General features: G+C 39.5%; 1 protein-coding gene across 1 annotated transcript in view; it reads right to left on the bottom strand.

The window, feature by feature from the left end:
- The window catches only part of ryr2a (ryanodine receptor 2a (cardiac)), a 551531-nt gene that overhangs the window by 219629 nt on the left and 317442 nt on the right, over window positions 1-14460 (bottom strand). Inside the window, exons 37-41 of the mRNA XM_060830792.1 lie at window positions 12992-13192; window positions 10110-10215; window positions 5086-5229; window positions 3612-3885; window positions 773-887 (exon numbers count right to left, since the gene is read on the bottom strand). Coding sequence (XP_060686775.1) covers window positions 773-887; window positions 3612-3885; window positions 5086-5229; window positions 10110-10215; window positions 12992-13192 — 840 coding nt within the window. The remainder of the gene's footprint in view (window positions 1-772; window positions 888-3611; window positions 3886-5085; window positions 5230-10109; window positions 10216-12991; window positions 13193-14460) is intronic.

The raw sequence follows: 14460 nt of genomic DNA, 5'->3' as shown, positions 1-14460 counted from the left end.
CCTGTGAAACCCACGTCTCCCAGCATCATAGAGCATAGATCTGTACTTGGGACTAAGTTCATGACTCTTATTTTTGGCATTCTTTGTGTTAAAGCAGACACATTTTAACTGATCCCATTGTTTCATCATATGAACCCCCCCCCCCCCCCCCCACCAGTAGATTCACCACCTCCTGTCACTGCCCCATCTCAGACATGTAGTTCTGGTTCCTACCCCCCGCCAAACCAATTTAAACGCTAAATGTTAAGACATGTGAAATATTTGAAAAGTTGACAATATAATTTACTCAACAAAGCTGTATCCAGAAACCTTATTTGTGTGTTTTTCAAATATGCAACAGTGGTCTACACATCAAATACTTGAGAGGGAAAATAGGTAATATTGTACCTTTTTAATTGATATAAATATAAATTGATATAAATATTGTAGAGTGTGTTGCATCCTTGTTGAAAATGTGTACATATGAAAGAGGTTTCATGGCTTCAGCTCAGAAGAGGGGTAAAATAGTGTTGAAACTGCCTCAAAAGATGACAAGTTAATGGTAATTTACAACTCATTCTTCAACATACTTAGACTTAGGCTAAAACTCAAGACGGTGATACCAACAAGAAATATATACTATCAATAAGAAAGAGATACTGTTGAATCATATTTTAATGAATAAATTCTCTGATAAATTACTTATTGGGATGATGCATCCAGGAGCAGAATGCAAAGAATTGAGAGATTGTGACAATAAACGTTAATGATGTTCAAATCTAAATGAATCTACCTTGGATTCTCCACCTCCGAGCACATTCACCATCACCTCCATCACTGTCTCATGCATCCCCAGAGCCCTCATTAGATTTGGATGTTGGTAAAACACTTTGTTGTTCATTATGTCCCTGTGTGAATAAAGAAAGAAACTTATTTACAAATAGTCACTTATGGATGCTGGTAAATTGTTGTGACAATACCACTTTTAGGCAACATTATTTAAGTTGTTGGCTTTCAGAATATTTCAACCAAACTTTGACTTTTTAAAATTTGTTTTCTTTTAGAATGGCATACTCTGGATTTCTGAGCAGAAGCAAATTTTTTTCGATATTGGCAAACATATTGAAACCGAAGCTGTAATGTGAAAATCCAATTCAAAGTAACTTTTAAAGGCTAGAAAAAAGCCTGTCAGCTCCAGGTCATGTGAGGTGGGTTGTCACTATGGTATCCGGCACTTCATGCCATATTTGCATTTTCTGCCATTTTAACTAAGGGCATCCTCAGGCATGAAATTACGTTTTCCATCCCTCTGGCATGACTGAAAGTTCCCAGAATCGATGATTAACAAGGTCATCTATCCCATCACCTCATCTTCAACGTCCCCAGATGCAGCCTCCAGAAGCCTGGGATATCTGTGATCAAAATTTCCCATGGCCATTATTATGATACCAAATAATACAAGTATAGGACAAGTTAAATCCTGGAATGAAACCTGGTTTTATTGATTAATGTTGTAGTTTTGTAGCTGTTTAGTCACTGAACATATTCATAGGAGGCTACCAGGATTCTTTAATGCAGGAACACATATTTATGTAAAGAAAGACATAAAGCAGCAAATTATACTTTACAGATACTTAATTCTAAGAGATTTCACTGTTATTACAAATCTTTAATTCCTTACTTAACTGACTATTGCCAGTTGGCCTCCTTGGAATGCTGATACGGTTTTCTGACTTCTTTCTAATTCTGGCGGCCTCAACCTCGTTTCAATTCTGACAATTTGAAAACTGAAATAAACTCTCATGGATTCGGGCCCTTATGAGCTCACACCTTTCTGCTCGGGTAACTGTTTCCCTGAACCAAACTCCTGATAATTCTGAACTAGACTCAAAATAAGTTAGTTGCTCCTCCTCTATTTTCTCTGTATTTCATAAAATGCAGCAGTACAGGAATCTTGCTCAGCACTTGATTGAATCACGTGACTTCTTGGAAATGATGTGTTTAGGTCACAATTCCAAATTACTTCCTGACCTCTTTCAGAAAAACAAATTATCTTCACAGAACAGAATTCATCTGCTCCTATTTTAAAAATCCAACTTCCTCAAAGATAATTATTGATCATATATGTTTACCACCCAACATACAGACAACTCTCCTACCCATACTCTAGAACCATGACGTTGGCAGATTCAGTTAGTGAAAAATTAGTTCAGGGATCATTCTCTTAGGAACTTGCCCATATCTAACTCCCACCACTTGTTTTCCAAGCATTTGCTTTGAATTGTAGATCAGAACAATTCAAATATGGCCCTGGCCTCAAGTTAAGGAGCCCGTTGGTGCTACCCTCCCAAAACAAATCCAAAGCTCTCTTACAGTAGGTTTTTGGAGGAAAGATCATTCTCATTTGCAAAGGCTGCACGCTGAAGCAGGTTTATCAATGCCTTCATACCTACAGAATCATGAAATGTAACGGGAGTAGTTTTAACTTTATCTACTGGGTGAGAAGTGCACGTGTCAAGTGGATCATTGGTCTTAAACTCCACTTAATATCAACTTCAATGAAAAATAGATTGGAATAGTTATTAGAATAGAATTACATACATTCTGATTATCTCCCCTATCATTTCCACTATAGTGTGGGCCTTGCCTCCAGGAGGACATTGCATCTGATGAGACAACAGTTATGTTAGCTCTTGTAATGTAAGAACTAAATGTGGATAACACAGCACTTAAAGATTCAATGGGCATTTATTACAACTCCTTGTCGATACACATGCATTGCAGACTCTGGCACTTCAGCGTCCGGAATAATATTTAGCTATTTGGTTCCAAATAGTATCATGCTTCTATTAATGTGCCATGTTTCAAGTGGTCTCAGTTAAGATGACACCTGAGACCCTTGGTCACGCGCTATGATACAGTGATGTTATAACAGGCATATCTTTTAAAGATATAAAGCAAATTACTGCAGATGCTGGAATCTGAAACCAAAAGAGAAAATGCTGGAAAATCTCAGCAGGTCTGGCAGCATCTGTAAGGAGAGAAAAGAGCTGACATTTTGAGTCTAACTGACTCTTTGACAAAGTTAGACTCGAAATATCAGCTATTTTCTCTCCTTACAGATGCTGCCAGACCTGCTGAGATTTTCCAGCATTTTCTCTTTTAAAGGTATATTGCATATTAACTATGAGAAGTATCACGACAACAGCATCAGGTTATAATTGGCTACAATATTTTGTGGCAGATATTGTCATGTTAAAGTTTTTGAAATAAAAGTTTCTTTCAAAATCCTCCAAAAGATGGGCCTTGAAATGATGCTGTGGGATGATAGATTGGCAAATCAAACGCATTTGTCTCAAACTCATCTTTTCTAGACATGAACCCACCACCATAAATGAGTTAACACCTCCACCTCAAATCTAGTAGAGGGAGGAATTTCAAGCAGGCAAATTAGTCATTCCTACAATATCCAAAATGTGTAATAATGTTAAAAACTGTTTTCAACCCTTAAAGTAAATAGAAGTCACTATCATTTGAAAAATGATGCAGTTCAGTAAGAAGATAATTCTTTCCACCACAGGTTATAAATCAACTTCATTTGAGCTGCCCGACACCAGATTCTGTTTACTCACCCGAGCCCACGGATCATCAACTTCTCCTCTTCTTTACCCATTCTGACACTCAGAAGAGATCTGATTTGGCCCAGTGAAGCAAGCAAGTTGATTGTGTCCTCCACAGACACTCCATTTATTGTGTATGTCTTGGGTAAAGCACGAACCAGCTCACCAATGCCATCATACTGCCGATGCAAAAGCACAAACATGGCCCGAACCAACTCTGGGTCTTCAATCACTGACTCCTGGGCCCAACGTACCATGGTCTCAGAGATCAACTGCTGCAGGGTAGCTAAAGAACAAAACCAAAACCAAACCTTCATTTCAACACACAGGTTTACAAATTCCTGACAGCACTGTCCTGAAATATGTTGTCAAATATGCACACTTTCATCATGTTCTCATGTTCAATCCCCTGCACAATGATAAAGTTTTGTTATTAAATGCAAATCTTGCAGAAAGAAAAACAGATTATTTTTGTTTGTTTGGACCTTTTTCTTATAGAATCTACTGACATCATCCAAATTCCTGGGCCACTGTTTTCTCAACTTTGTAAGCTATCGAACAGATCTTAAGACACTCCAGCAACTGATCTTTGTTATCTCATTACTTTATAAAGCATATCCTTTAAAAGTTTCAAATCCAATTGGCTTTTCGATTTCTTAAATAGTTCAACCCATTTTCCTGCCCTCTCTGACAATTTCTTCCCCCCCTTCCCTGCTCTATCCATCAAGATAACATCTCTAGGCTATGATACTGCACAGCAATCATGAGTAATGTCAATCTGTAACCAATAATATTTAATAACAAAGAAAATGCTGGAGATACGCAACAGATTGGGGAGCATATGTGGAAAAAAAAACAACAGTTAATGTTTCAGGTCTCTGAGATTTCATTAGGGGTGCTCTTTGTCTGCAGTTGCAGTCTGACCTGAGAAACATCCCCAACTTTTTCTGCTTTTTAAATGTTGGTTTTCCAGCACCTGCAGTTTTACCATCAAAGCCTGATTGATAAGACCCTTGGCAAAATAAGCGTTCATTTCCAAAGGTACAATTTAAAAAATGATACTGTCGGATGATAGATTTGCAAATCAAACACATTTGTCTCAAACTCATCTTTTCTAGACATGAACCCACCACCGTAAATGAGTTAATACCTCCACCTCAAATCTAGTAGAGGGAGGAATTTCAAGCAGGCGAATTAGTCATTCCTACAACATCCAAAATGTGTAATAATGTTAAAAACTGTTTTCAACCTTTAAAGTAAATAGAAGTCACTATCATTTGAAAAATGATGCAGTTCAGTAAGAAGATAATTCTTTCTACCACAGGTTATAAATCAACTTCACTTGAGCTGCCCAACACCAGATTCTGTTTACCCTCTCTAGAAATAGAGAGGGTAAAACAGTATATTTCAAAAGGCTGACTCATGATCTGAAATCATCAAATCTAAAGGAAATCACTTCTAACACACTTCAGAAACAAACACTAACTGGGCTTTTTTGTCTCCTGTTCCACTGGATTCTCTTCCTGCTTTTTCTTTAAGTAGGTCACTTTTTCCACCAAATTCATAAGTCGCCCTCTGATTGTGGAATCACTGTCATCATTATTTGCTTCTTCTTCTTCCAGTTCAATGCCTGAAAAAAGAATTGTGACTTGTTTTTAGCAATTGCAATCCCATTTAAATTAATAGCATTTGGAAAACAAACCACAGTACAGGGCTCCCTTTGTGAAATTGTTTTGTGTTGACTCATTTTAAATCTGCTATTTAATCCGATGAAGGAAGTGATGTAACAGTAGAGGCTGGTTTAATGACACAAGGTAATTATTAAGATTAAAAGCACTTTGTCAATAACTGTCCTCATCTTGTCAATAACTTGCTAGAATTTTCCATCAGAAATGCATTGCTTCAGTTTATACAATGTCAACTAACCCCAGATATTGTCTGATAAGTTTTCTTTTTGTTTCTGAAGTACAATTGATCCAAGGTGTGATGATGCTGTGGCTTTGGGGGGTTATTTTATCCTTTTTTTTAAGAGTGATTGGAAGGCAGAGGTAGTGAACGGTCTGGGTGATTAAACAGCTTGGGAGGCCATTTTTTATGTTGTCTGAATATGTGTGGCCTGCTCTAACAGTTCCAGATTTCTGGGTTTTGGTTTTTTCAGTAGCATCAGAAACTATTGGGATCTCAACAGAGTTGGAAGATTCAGTGAATGTCTCCAGGCTGCTTCTCTCTCCAAATTTTCTCTTGATGTCTTGTTCCTTCCCAAATGGGAGAACTGCATGTGAGAATCTGTGTCTGAATTTGCCTTTATGTCAAGGAGTGTGTTTATAGGATGCTACTATACTGGAACTGGTAATTAGTAATAGTTATTGTATCTATTATTCAGTTAAGTTTTCTAATAGCTAAGTTATTCTAAACTCTTTCTTTTGTTTGGATTTTGACTATTGTATTTAAATAAACTGTGTTTTACTTAATGTCAAGTAGTTTGACTAGTCACATTGCATCTGGAACACAGGACTTCGCATCTGCCTTTAAAGTAAGACAAAGTTAGGGTCTACACTACCTTTGCAAAATATTTAAAGGGGTCTGGTTTGGTCTGGTCCATAACAAAGGGAACTCAAAATCAATCAATAAATCAATAGTTAACATTGATTAATTAACAAAACTTTAACTGTGTGAAAAGACATTATATCATGAAGGTAATTTTTTACATCCTTTCAATTGATGTTAATGGGGCAGTGACAACATATTAAATGAAATTAATAGCTTTACTGCTCCATTAACACCAGCAATGGGGCTGGCACCAATCTGGGTGTCCAAAGAACTCACCTGTTTCAGACAACTGTTTACCCAGAAATGTAGAATATGATGTCTATTGTCATGTTAGCAAGGAAGAGTTAATGCCTACAAATTGCAGGTTTTTTTCACTTCACAGTCTAGAATTATTTAGTTAAGTGTCAGAGATGGTCCAGCAAGTATTAACAGGGCACTGTAGTCCCTGTGCCCATAGCTAAAAGGTTTGGGAACGCAGTGGTGGTCTGTAGAGCCTGTATGGTTCAGCAATTGACTTGCAACTGTTTAATATTGAATGCAATGTCAACTGGTTGGAGGAGCAACTTCATTCCCCTCTCTCAGGAGGAGGAGGACCAGCCTTAGAGGTGTCTAGCCAATCGAATGTGGTGTGATGGATACCTCGGGGATTAGAGGCACAGGATCCCTGATACTCCTATGATCCAAAGTCTCAAATTGGCAAAGCCATCAGGTTCCGTCAACTTAGAGATTTCGGGGTGGGGGCGGTGGGGAAGGCTCAAGAGGTCAGGGATGAGGACTATAGAAGGGAATGAATGTGTGACAGGTAGCAGCTGTGATAAGGCCAGACAGCTTGCACAGGAGGTTATCCCCCACTTTCCCCCTTTGTCTGACACCAGCCTGTGTAGCTAAAACTGCGGGCCTCCCCACTGGAACATGCTTTTCTATTCTGTGGCTGGCAATTGATCCCTTAAGAGCCTCAATAACTCAAAAGACCCAGGGGCTGATGGGTCACCCTAACAGCGTCCCCTACCCCCAACCCCATCCAACTTTAAGTTGTGGGTATGGGTTTGCAGGCAAGTGAGATAAAGGAGCAGCACCAACATCACCCTGCCATTAAACCTGTCAGCAGTGGAGCATATAATCCCATCATAAATTGTATTCTGTGAGAAATAGAATACACTCAAACACAAATACTTGTTCTAATCTTTCTGTCTAAAAACTGGAGTTGCCTGAAAGCCAGATATTTTTAGAATGTGCCGCACATCAATGTTTTTTCCTTTAATAAAATTAACTTCCCTGAACAATCAAGCTAGATGACGCATGCCAAATGTGCCATCAGTTTTGCCATATATGAGCCAATCTATTCCTGCACTCCAAATGACGCTTGACCCCATCTGATAATGCATTAGAACATTATTTCAATGAGCAACATACACTGCAGCACAGATGAACTACGCAGAGCAGAGGAAAATCACCTATACTGTATATTACCTTTGATTCTCTAAAGGTAAACATGCAGGTTGAGTCCGTGATTAAGAAAGCGAATGCAATGTTGTCACTTATCTCAGAGGGTTGGAATATAAAAGCACTGAGACTTTATAAAGCTCTGGTTAGGCCCCATTTGGAGTAATGTGTCCAGTTTTGGTCCCCACACCTCAGGAAGGACATACTGGCACTGGAATGTGTCCAGCGGAGATTCACACGGATGATCCCTGGAATGGTTGGTCTAACATATGAGGAATGGCTGAGGATCCTGGGTTTGTATTCATTGGAGTTTAGAAGATTAAGGGGAGACTTAATAGAAACTTACAAGATAATACATGGCTTGGAAAGGGTGGACACTGGGAAATTGTTTCCGTTAGGCGAGGAGACTAGGACCCGTGGACACAGCCTTAGAATTAGAGGGGGTCAATTCAGAACAAAAATGCGGAGACATTTCTTCAGCCAGAGAGTGGTGGGCCTGTGGAATTCATTGCCACAGGGTGCAGTGGAGGCCAGGATGCTAAATGTCTTCAAGGCAGAGATTAATAGATTCTTGTTGTCTCGAGGAATTAAGGGCTACGGGGAGAACGCTGGTAAGTGGAGTTGAAATGCCTATCAGCCATGATTGAATAGCAGAGTGGGCTCGATGGGCCGAAAGGCCTTACTTCCACTCCTATGTCTTATGGTCTTATATTCAAAAAGAATGGGTGCCCACTGAACACAGTCTGCCAATTTCTCAGGAACAAACCCAAATAAGCAGTCAAAACACATCCAGAAACCTAAGCCACTGTCCCCTACATCAAAGACATCTTGGAAATGACTGCCAGACTACTCAGACCCCTTGGCATCATGGTAGCCCACAAACCCACCAACATACTAAAACAGCAGCTAATGAACTTGAAAGACCCTATACAGACAACAAGCAAAATTAGTGGCATTTACAAAATACCATGCAAGAACTGTAACAAACACTATATTGGACAAACAGGCAGAAAATAGCCAGCAGGATACATGAACATCAACTAGCCACAAAACGACATGACCCTCTCTCACTAGTATCCTTACATATACATAAAGGAGGACACTACTTTGACTGGGACAACACATCCATCCTAGGACAAGCCAAACAGAGACAAGCACGAAAATTCCTCAAAGCATGGCATTCCAACTGGAACTCTATCAACGAACACATCGAGTTAGACTCCACATACCACCCCCAAGAAAAAGAACAGGAAATGATATCACTACAGGAATGACATCACCACATGCGATGACATCACCAACCCAAAGAAACCCAAACATATAAATAGAAAGCAGGAATTATCAGCAGTGCTTCGCCTGGAGGCCCACTGAAGATGTTACCTAATAAGGTAATGAAACGTCGGGAAATGGGCCTTCCAGCTCAGCGGGCAAACCCACATACAGAACCTCAATCTGCGCTACAAATCTCAAAACTTGCTATGACCTCACCTTGACCAGAAACGACGACTGACCAAGGAATCTGATCTCAAATCTGGAAAAAATCCAAAACAGCCTTAATGCAGAGGCAGCTGATGTTGAGCTCTCAGTGATGGTGTGATGGTAGCATCACTGGGCTAGTAATCCAGAACCCTAGGCTAATGTTCTGGTAATACGGGTTCAAATTCCAACATGGCAAATGGTGAAATTTGAATTTAATACAAGAAAAAAAAACAACTGCAATTTTCACACTTGAACTATGTTTTTTATTAACAAATAATTACAATGACTCAGTGACTCTAGTTACAAATGTTGGAAGCAATTAAAAGATGTTGTAAAAAAAGTCATCCTCATAAGTGTTCGTTGGTGATTCACTATGGTTTGATTATATTTTGCCTATGACATTTTACTGCTGAGGTTTGTAGATAGTAGTGAAGTTTAATGCAGAAACCATTAGTTTTCACATATTATACAAATTAGCCTTTGTTCCTCTAGATTTTTAGTTAACATGCACAGGTTAGTAAAGCTGTTTTTTTTGTGTTTGACCAGATATCGCTGTTAGGTGGAAATGTGGACAAGCCAGTGTTCATACCCAGAAGGTGTTTTTTGAGGAGGTGGACAATTTCACAGCTGCCCAGAGTAGATTTAAGAACAGAACGTGGGAGGATGAGAGAAGGAGGCCCTTGAGCACTGACACATCAGCAGATACACCAGTGGAAGTAAGTACAAGTGAGTGAGTGTGAGAATTGAGGGGCGTTTACAGAGTAGATGTTTAAAGGACAGCAGGAGCACCACCAGCAACAAACCGCTTCACCCACTACCCCGATGCCTACAAGGTCTGCTACCAGTTGGCTAATGACCTTAATTGTCCTTTAATTACAATAATGGTCCATCCACTCCCCAACCGGCTAAAAACGGGCAGGAGACAGGAACACACCACCAACCCAACCTGCCACTTCTGATGCTGATTTTCCTGCCTTCCTGCCTCCCAGTCCTGCCTCTGACATGAATCATGAATTCTACCCATCATGTCAAACTCACCACAATGTGCCATGAGGTCTTCATGGAAATCCAACAGTTCCTCACGGACTTCTACGGGACAAGGGCATTCACGCCTGTCATTCTTGAAACTCAGCAACATGTTAATCTGAAAAAGAAACAAAATTCATTGAATGTTTAGCCAAGTTATCATCTCGTTGACATATAAACAATGCCACAACACTGTATAAACTAATGTGAACTAATGTGTATTCAAACATATGTGAATTTGAACCAGCAATCCTTTCCTCGATTTGAAACAAACTCGGGATTTATCTGCACTGTGGATATACATAAATCTTCAAGACTTCCTGCTGTTTATGAAGGGTGTTAGAGTTATTTCACAGTCATCTGCATATTTTGTGATTCTTCCTCCAAATGCTATCCTTGGAACATACTCAATTTAGAAAAGACTTCACCATTTTGATTTTGAGTCTGCAGATTTGCATTTCCTATATCATTAACAAGAAATCTGTATGGCATCTACAAAAACATCTGGGATTTTTTTTCAACCAAATTTCACAAAGGAATAGCCAGATTTGTGTGAATCTGATTGATTAATTATTGTCACATTTACCAAGATATGGTGAAAAGTGTTGATTTGCAATGCAATACAGGCAGGTTGTATTGTACAAAGTGCATCAGGATAACAGAAAGGATTCTCACTGTTCCCAGCCGACCCTGAGTTGACCGTACATGTGCTAGTGAAATTGTCATTCAGGGCACTAACGTGGCACACAGATGTCCCAGGACCTGAGCTTCAACAAAAAGCTTGGGAAGGCAAGCAACATTAGATAAGCCATCTTGACTCTGACAACTCCAAACAACCTTGGGAACACTTAAAATTTACGAAAAGTCAAATAAAAAATGAAAGAACTGTGGATGCTGCTAATCAATAATGAAAACAGAAGTTTCTAGGAAAGCTCAGCAGGTCTGGCAGCATCTGTAATGAGAAATCAGAGTTAAGGTTTGGGTCTGGTGGCCCTTCCTCATCTCAGCTTTTACATTCTAGTCCTCTCAAAGTAAAAGTCAACATTGTATTTGTCTTCCTAACTATGGACACAACCTGCAAGTTTACCCTAACAAAATCCTGGACTAGGACTCCGAAGTCCCTTTACACTTCAGATTTCTGAAGTTTCTTCCCATCTAGAAAATAGTTTATGCTTCTATTCTTCCTACCAAATTGCATGACCTCATACTTTCCCACATTGTATTCCATCTGTCACTTTCTTACCCACCCTCCTAATCTGCCTAAATCCTTTTGCAGCCTCCCTGTCTTGTCAATACTACCATCCCTCTACTTATCTTTGTATTGTCTGCAAGCTTAGCCAGAATGCCCTCAGTTCCTTAATCCAGATCATTATCGTATAAAGTGAAAAGCTGATGTCCTAACACTGACCCTTGGGGAACACCACTAGTCACTGGCTTCCATCCTGAAAAGGACCCTTTTATCCCCAATCCCTGCTTTCTGCCAGTTGTATTACTAATTATCACTTGGCCAATGAGACTGAAGTTATTCCCGGTTGTTTATAGAGAGAAGATAAAAGAGAGAGAGAGATTACATATCAAAAAAACCAAAAACCTGTGAATGTTGGAAATCAGAAACAGAATCAGAAATTACATGGAAACATTCAGCAGGTCTGGCAGCATCCTGGAGAGAAAGCAGAGTTAACATTTCGGGTCTTGTGACCCACCTTCAAAACCTTTTCAGACAATATATATCAGGTCATTTTTCTCACGGCTTCAGAATATGTCAAAGCATTTTACACCAATAAAGTATGCGCAATAGAAAAAATGGCAGCCATTTTTTGTGCACAGGAAAGACACATAAAAACTGAGAATATGGCCAAATAATCTGTTTGAGGGGGATGTAGTGTGAAGGATAAACATAGGCCAAAGAGAACTCCTCTGCTTTTCTTCAGAGAATGAAATGGGATCTTTTACATTCGCCTGATGTGTTGAACACAAAGGTGTGACCAGTTAGTAGATTAGATTAGATTCCCTATAGTATGGATACAGGCCCTTCGGTCCAACAGGTCCACTCCGACACTCTGAAGAGTAACTCACCCAGACCCATTCCCCTACCTATATTTACCCCTGACTAACGCACCTAGCACTATGGGCAAATTGGTATGGCCAAATCACCTAACCTGCACATCTTTGGATTGTGGGAGGAAACTGGAGCACCAGGAGGAAACCCACGCAGACACAGGGAGAATGTGCAAACTCCTCACAGACAGTTGCCCGAAGTTGAAATCGAAGCCAGATCATTGGTGCTGTGAGGCAGCAATGCTAACTGAGCCACCATGCCGCACAGTGGTTATGAGGTTAGGTTATGAGTAATTGGTTTACCACTTACACAGTAATGATTGGTCAACCTCATACGACAGTAAGCTGGTAAGATATAAAGATAAGTGTGTGAAGTAAACAGAATGAGTGGATTTTTTAATTCCATTTAGCTCAATCGAGAAGTAATTGACAGCAATGTTTCAAACGTTCTGAAGTACAAACACATACTGAATGGAATTTGGTGGATCATATTCACTATGAGATCCACAACTGGGGTTGTTGACCTGGACTAATCAGGGAGCCTTGGCTGATAGATATAAACAGGGAATTCATAATCTCCTCTCCTTAGGGACTGACTCCAAGCTGGCTGGCACATGTAAGTAAAAGTTAACTTGGTGACGGGATACCGGCCTCTGTACAGTTATATCAAAACATTAAGATAATGCAAATGTTAACAGAGTTTAAAAATCAGAAAGATATTAGGTATCAAGAATAAGATTCCCTAAAGGCTTCAAAAATGAAAGGGATCATGAAAATTCTGCAACATATAAAGGCAGTAAGCATTTATCCATTCACCCCATTGTTGGTGGTCTTACTTGCTCCTGTGGAGGTGATCGGAATTCTTTTGTTTTCTTGGCAGTCAATGCGGCAGACATGTTCAATGCCTGCATCACTTCATTATATCGGAATCTTTGGTTGTCTTGAAGCTTTAGCACAAAATCATCTGAAAAGGCGACAATGGCTTCAATCCTGTGTCGTAGTTGACAGTCACACAAATACTGCAAAAGGTGGCACATCTGGGGGAAAAGAAGCCATTACATTAGCCTGTGCTATGTTTTTATTTTAATCATTCTTGGGATGTGAGTATAACTGGCATTTTTTGCACATCCCAAGTTTCCCTTGAGAAAGCGGTGGTGTTTAACATCGACTGCATCTCTTCTCTTGGTGCTGGCTATGAAAAAAATAGTGAAGTACTATGTACTGCACATTACCAATTTCACATAGTTAATATCCACAATAGTTTTAAATCCACCTGAGAGAGAAATTTTGGATTATTGATAGCACAGACTTAGAGTTACACAGTCATACAGCATGGAAACAGACCCTTTGGTCCAACCAGTCCATGACAACCATGTTCCCAAACCAAAGTAGTCCCACTTGCCTGCGCTTGGCCCATATCCTCCAAACCTTTCCTATTCATGTACTTATCCATATATCTTTTAAATATAAATTCCACAGCTTCCTTTTCATCCCAGTTCATTCCACACACTAACCATTCTCTGTGTAAAAAAATTGCCCTGAATGTCCTTTTCAAATCTTTCTCCTCTCACCTTAAATATATGTCCCATTGTTTTGAACTCCACCACCCGAGGGAAAGAATCCTTGTCATTCACCTTCCCTATGCCACTCGTGATTTTATAATTTTATAACTCCCTGTCGGTGATACAATTAATTGTTTTCATTTTAAATCATTAGTAAATTTTAAAAGGTAAATGAGATGGGTTGCAAGATTCGTGAAGTACTCTGATGTCCACTCTCTGTTGCTAGTTCTTAATGACCACCGAGAAAACCACAAATACTGGGGGAGAGATTCTAACACTGAGAGAGAAAAGAAAAGCAGCGAAAGTGGACAGGGGGAGGGATTGCATAGCATTTCACTATTTTTTTCATAGCCAGCACCAAGAGAAGAAATGCAGTCGATGTTTACACCACCGCTTTCCAGCATTTTCTCTTTTGGAAACCACAAATACTGTTGGCATCTCAAGATCTCTATCACCAATATAGTGATTTATAGTCAGTTAGGATTTGTGCTTTCTTGTTTGCTTATTTTCTAGTTCTCAATGTACAGTACTGTCAATGAAAACAATAATTTGCAATGTCTTTGAGAATATCACTGTTAGCCTGGAATCCATCTCTGCCATTTTCCCAACACTAATATTGAATATGAGATAGGGAACTCAGTATAGAGAATGTTTTGCTCTCTATCCTCTTTGTAGAAAGATTGTTAGCATAAGTACAAAGGAGATGAATGTACAGTTAGGTATGGTCCTCACTTGAAAGGACA

This window comes from Hemiscyllium ocellatum, chromosome 10, assembly GCF_020745735.1.
Source record: "Hemiscyllium ocellatum isolate sHemOce1 chromosome 10, sHemOce1.pat.X.cur, whole genome shotgun sequence".
Lineage (NCBI taxonomy): Eukaryota > Metazoa > Chordata > Chondrichthyes > Orectolobiformes > Hemiscylliidae > Hemiscyllium > Hemiscyllium ocellatum.
Note: the sequence above shows the minus strand (reverse complement) of the source record. Positions and strands in the feature narration are given on the sequence as shown.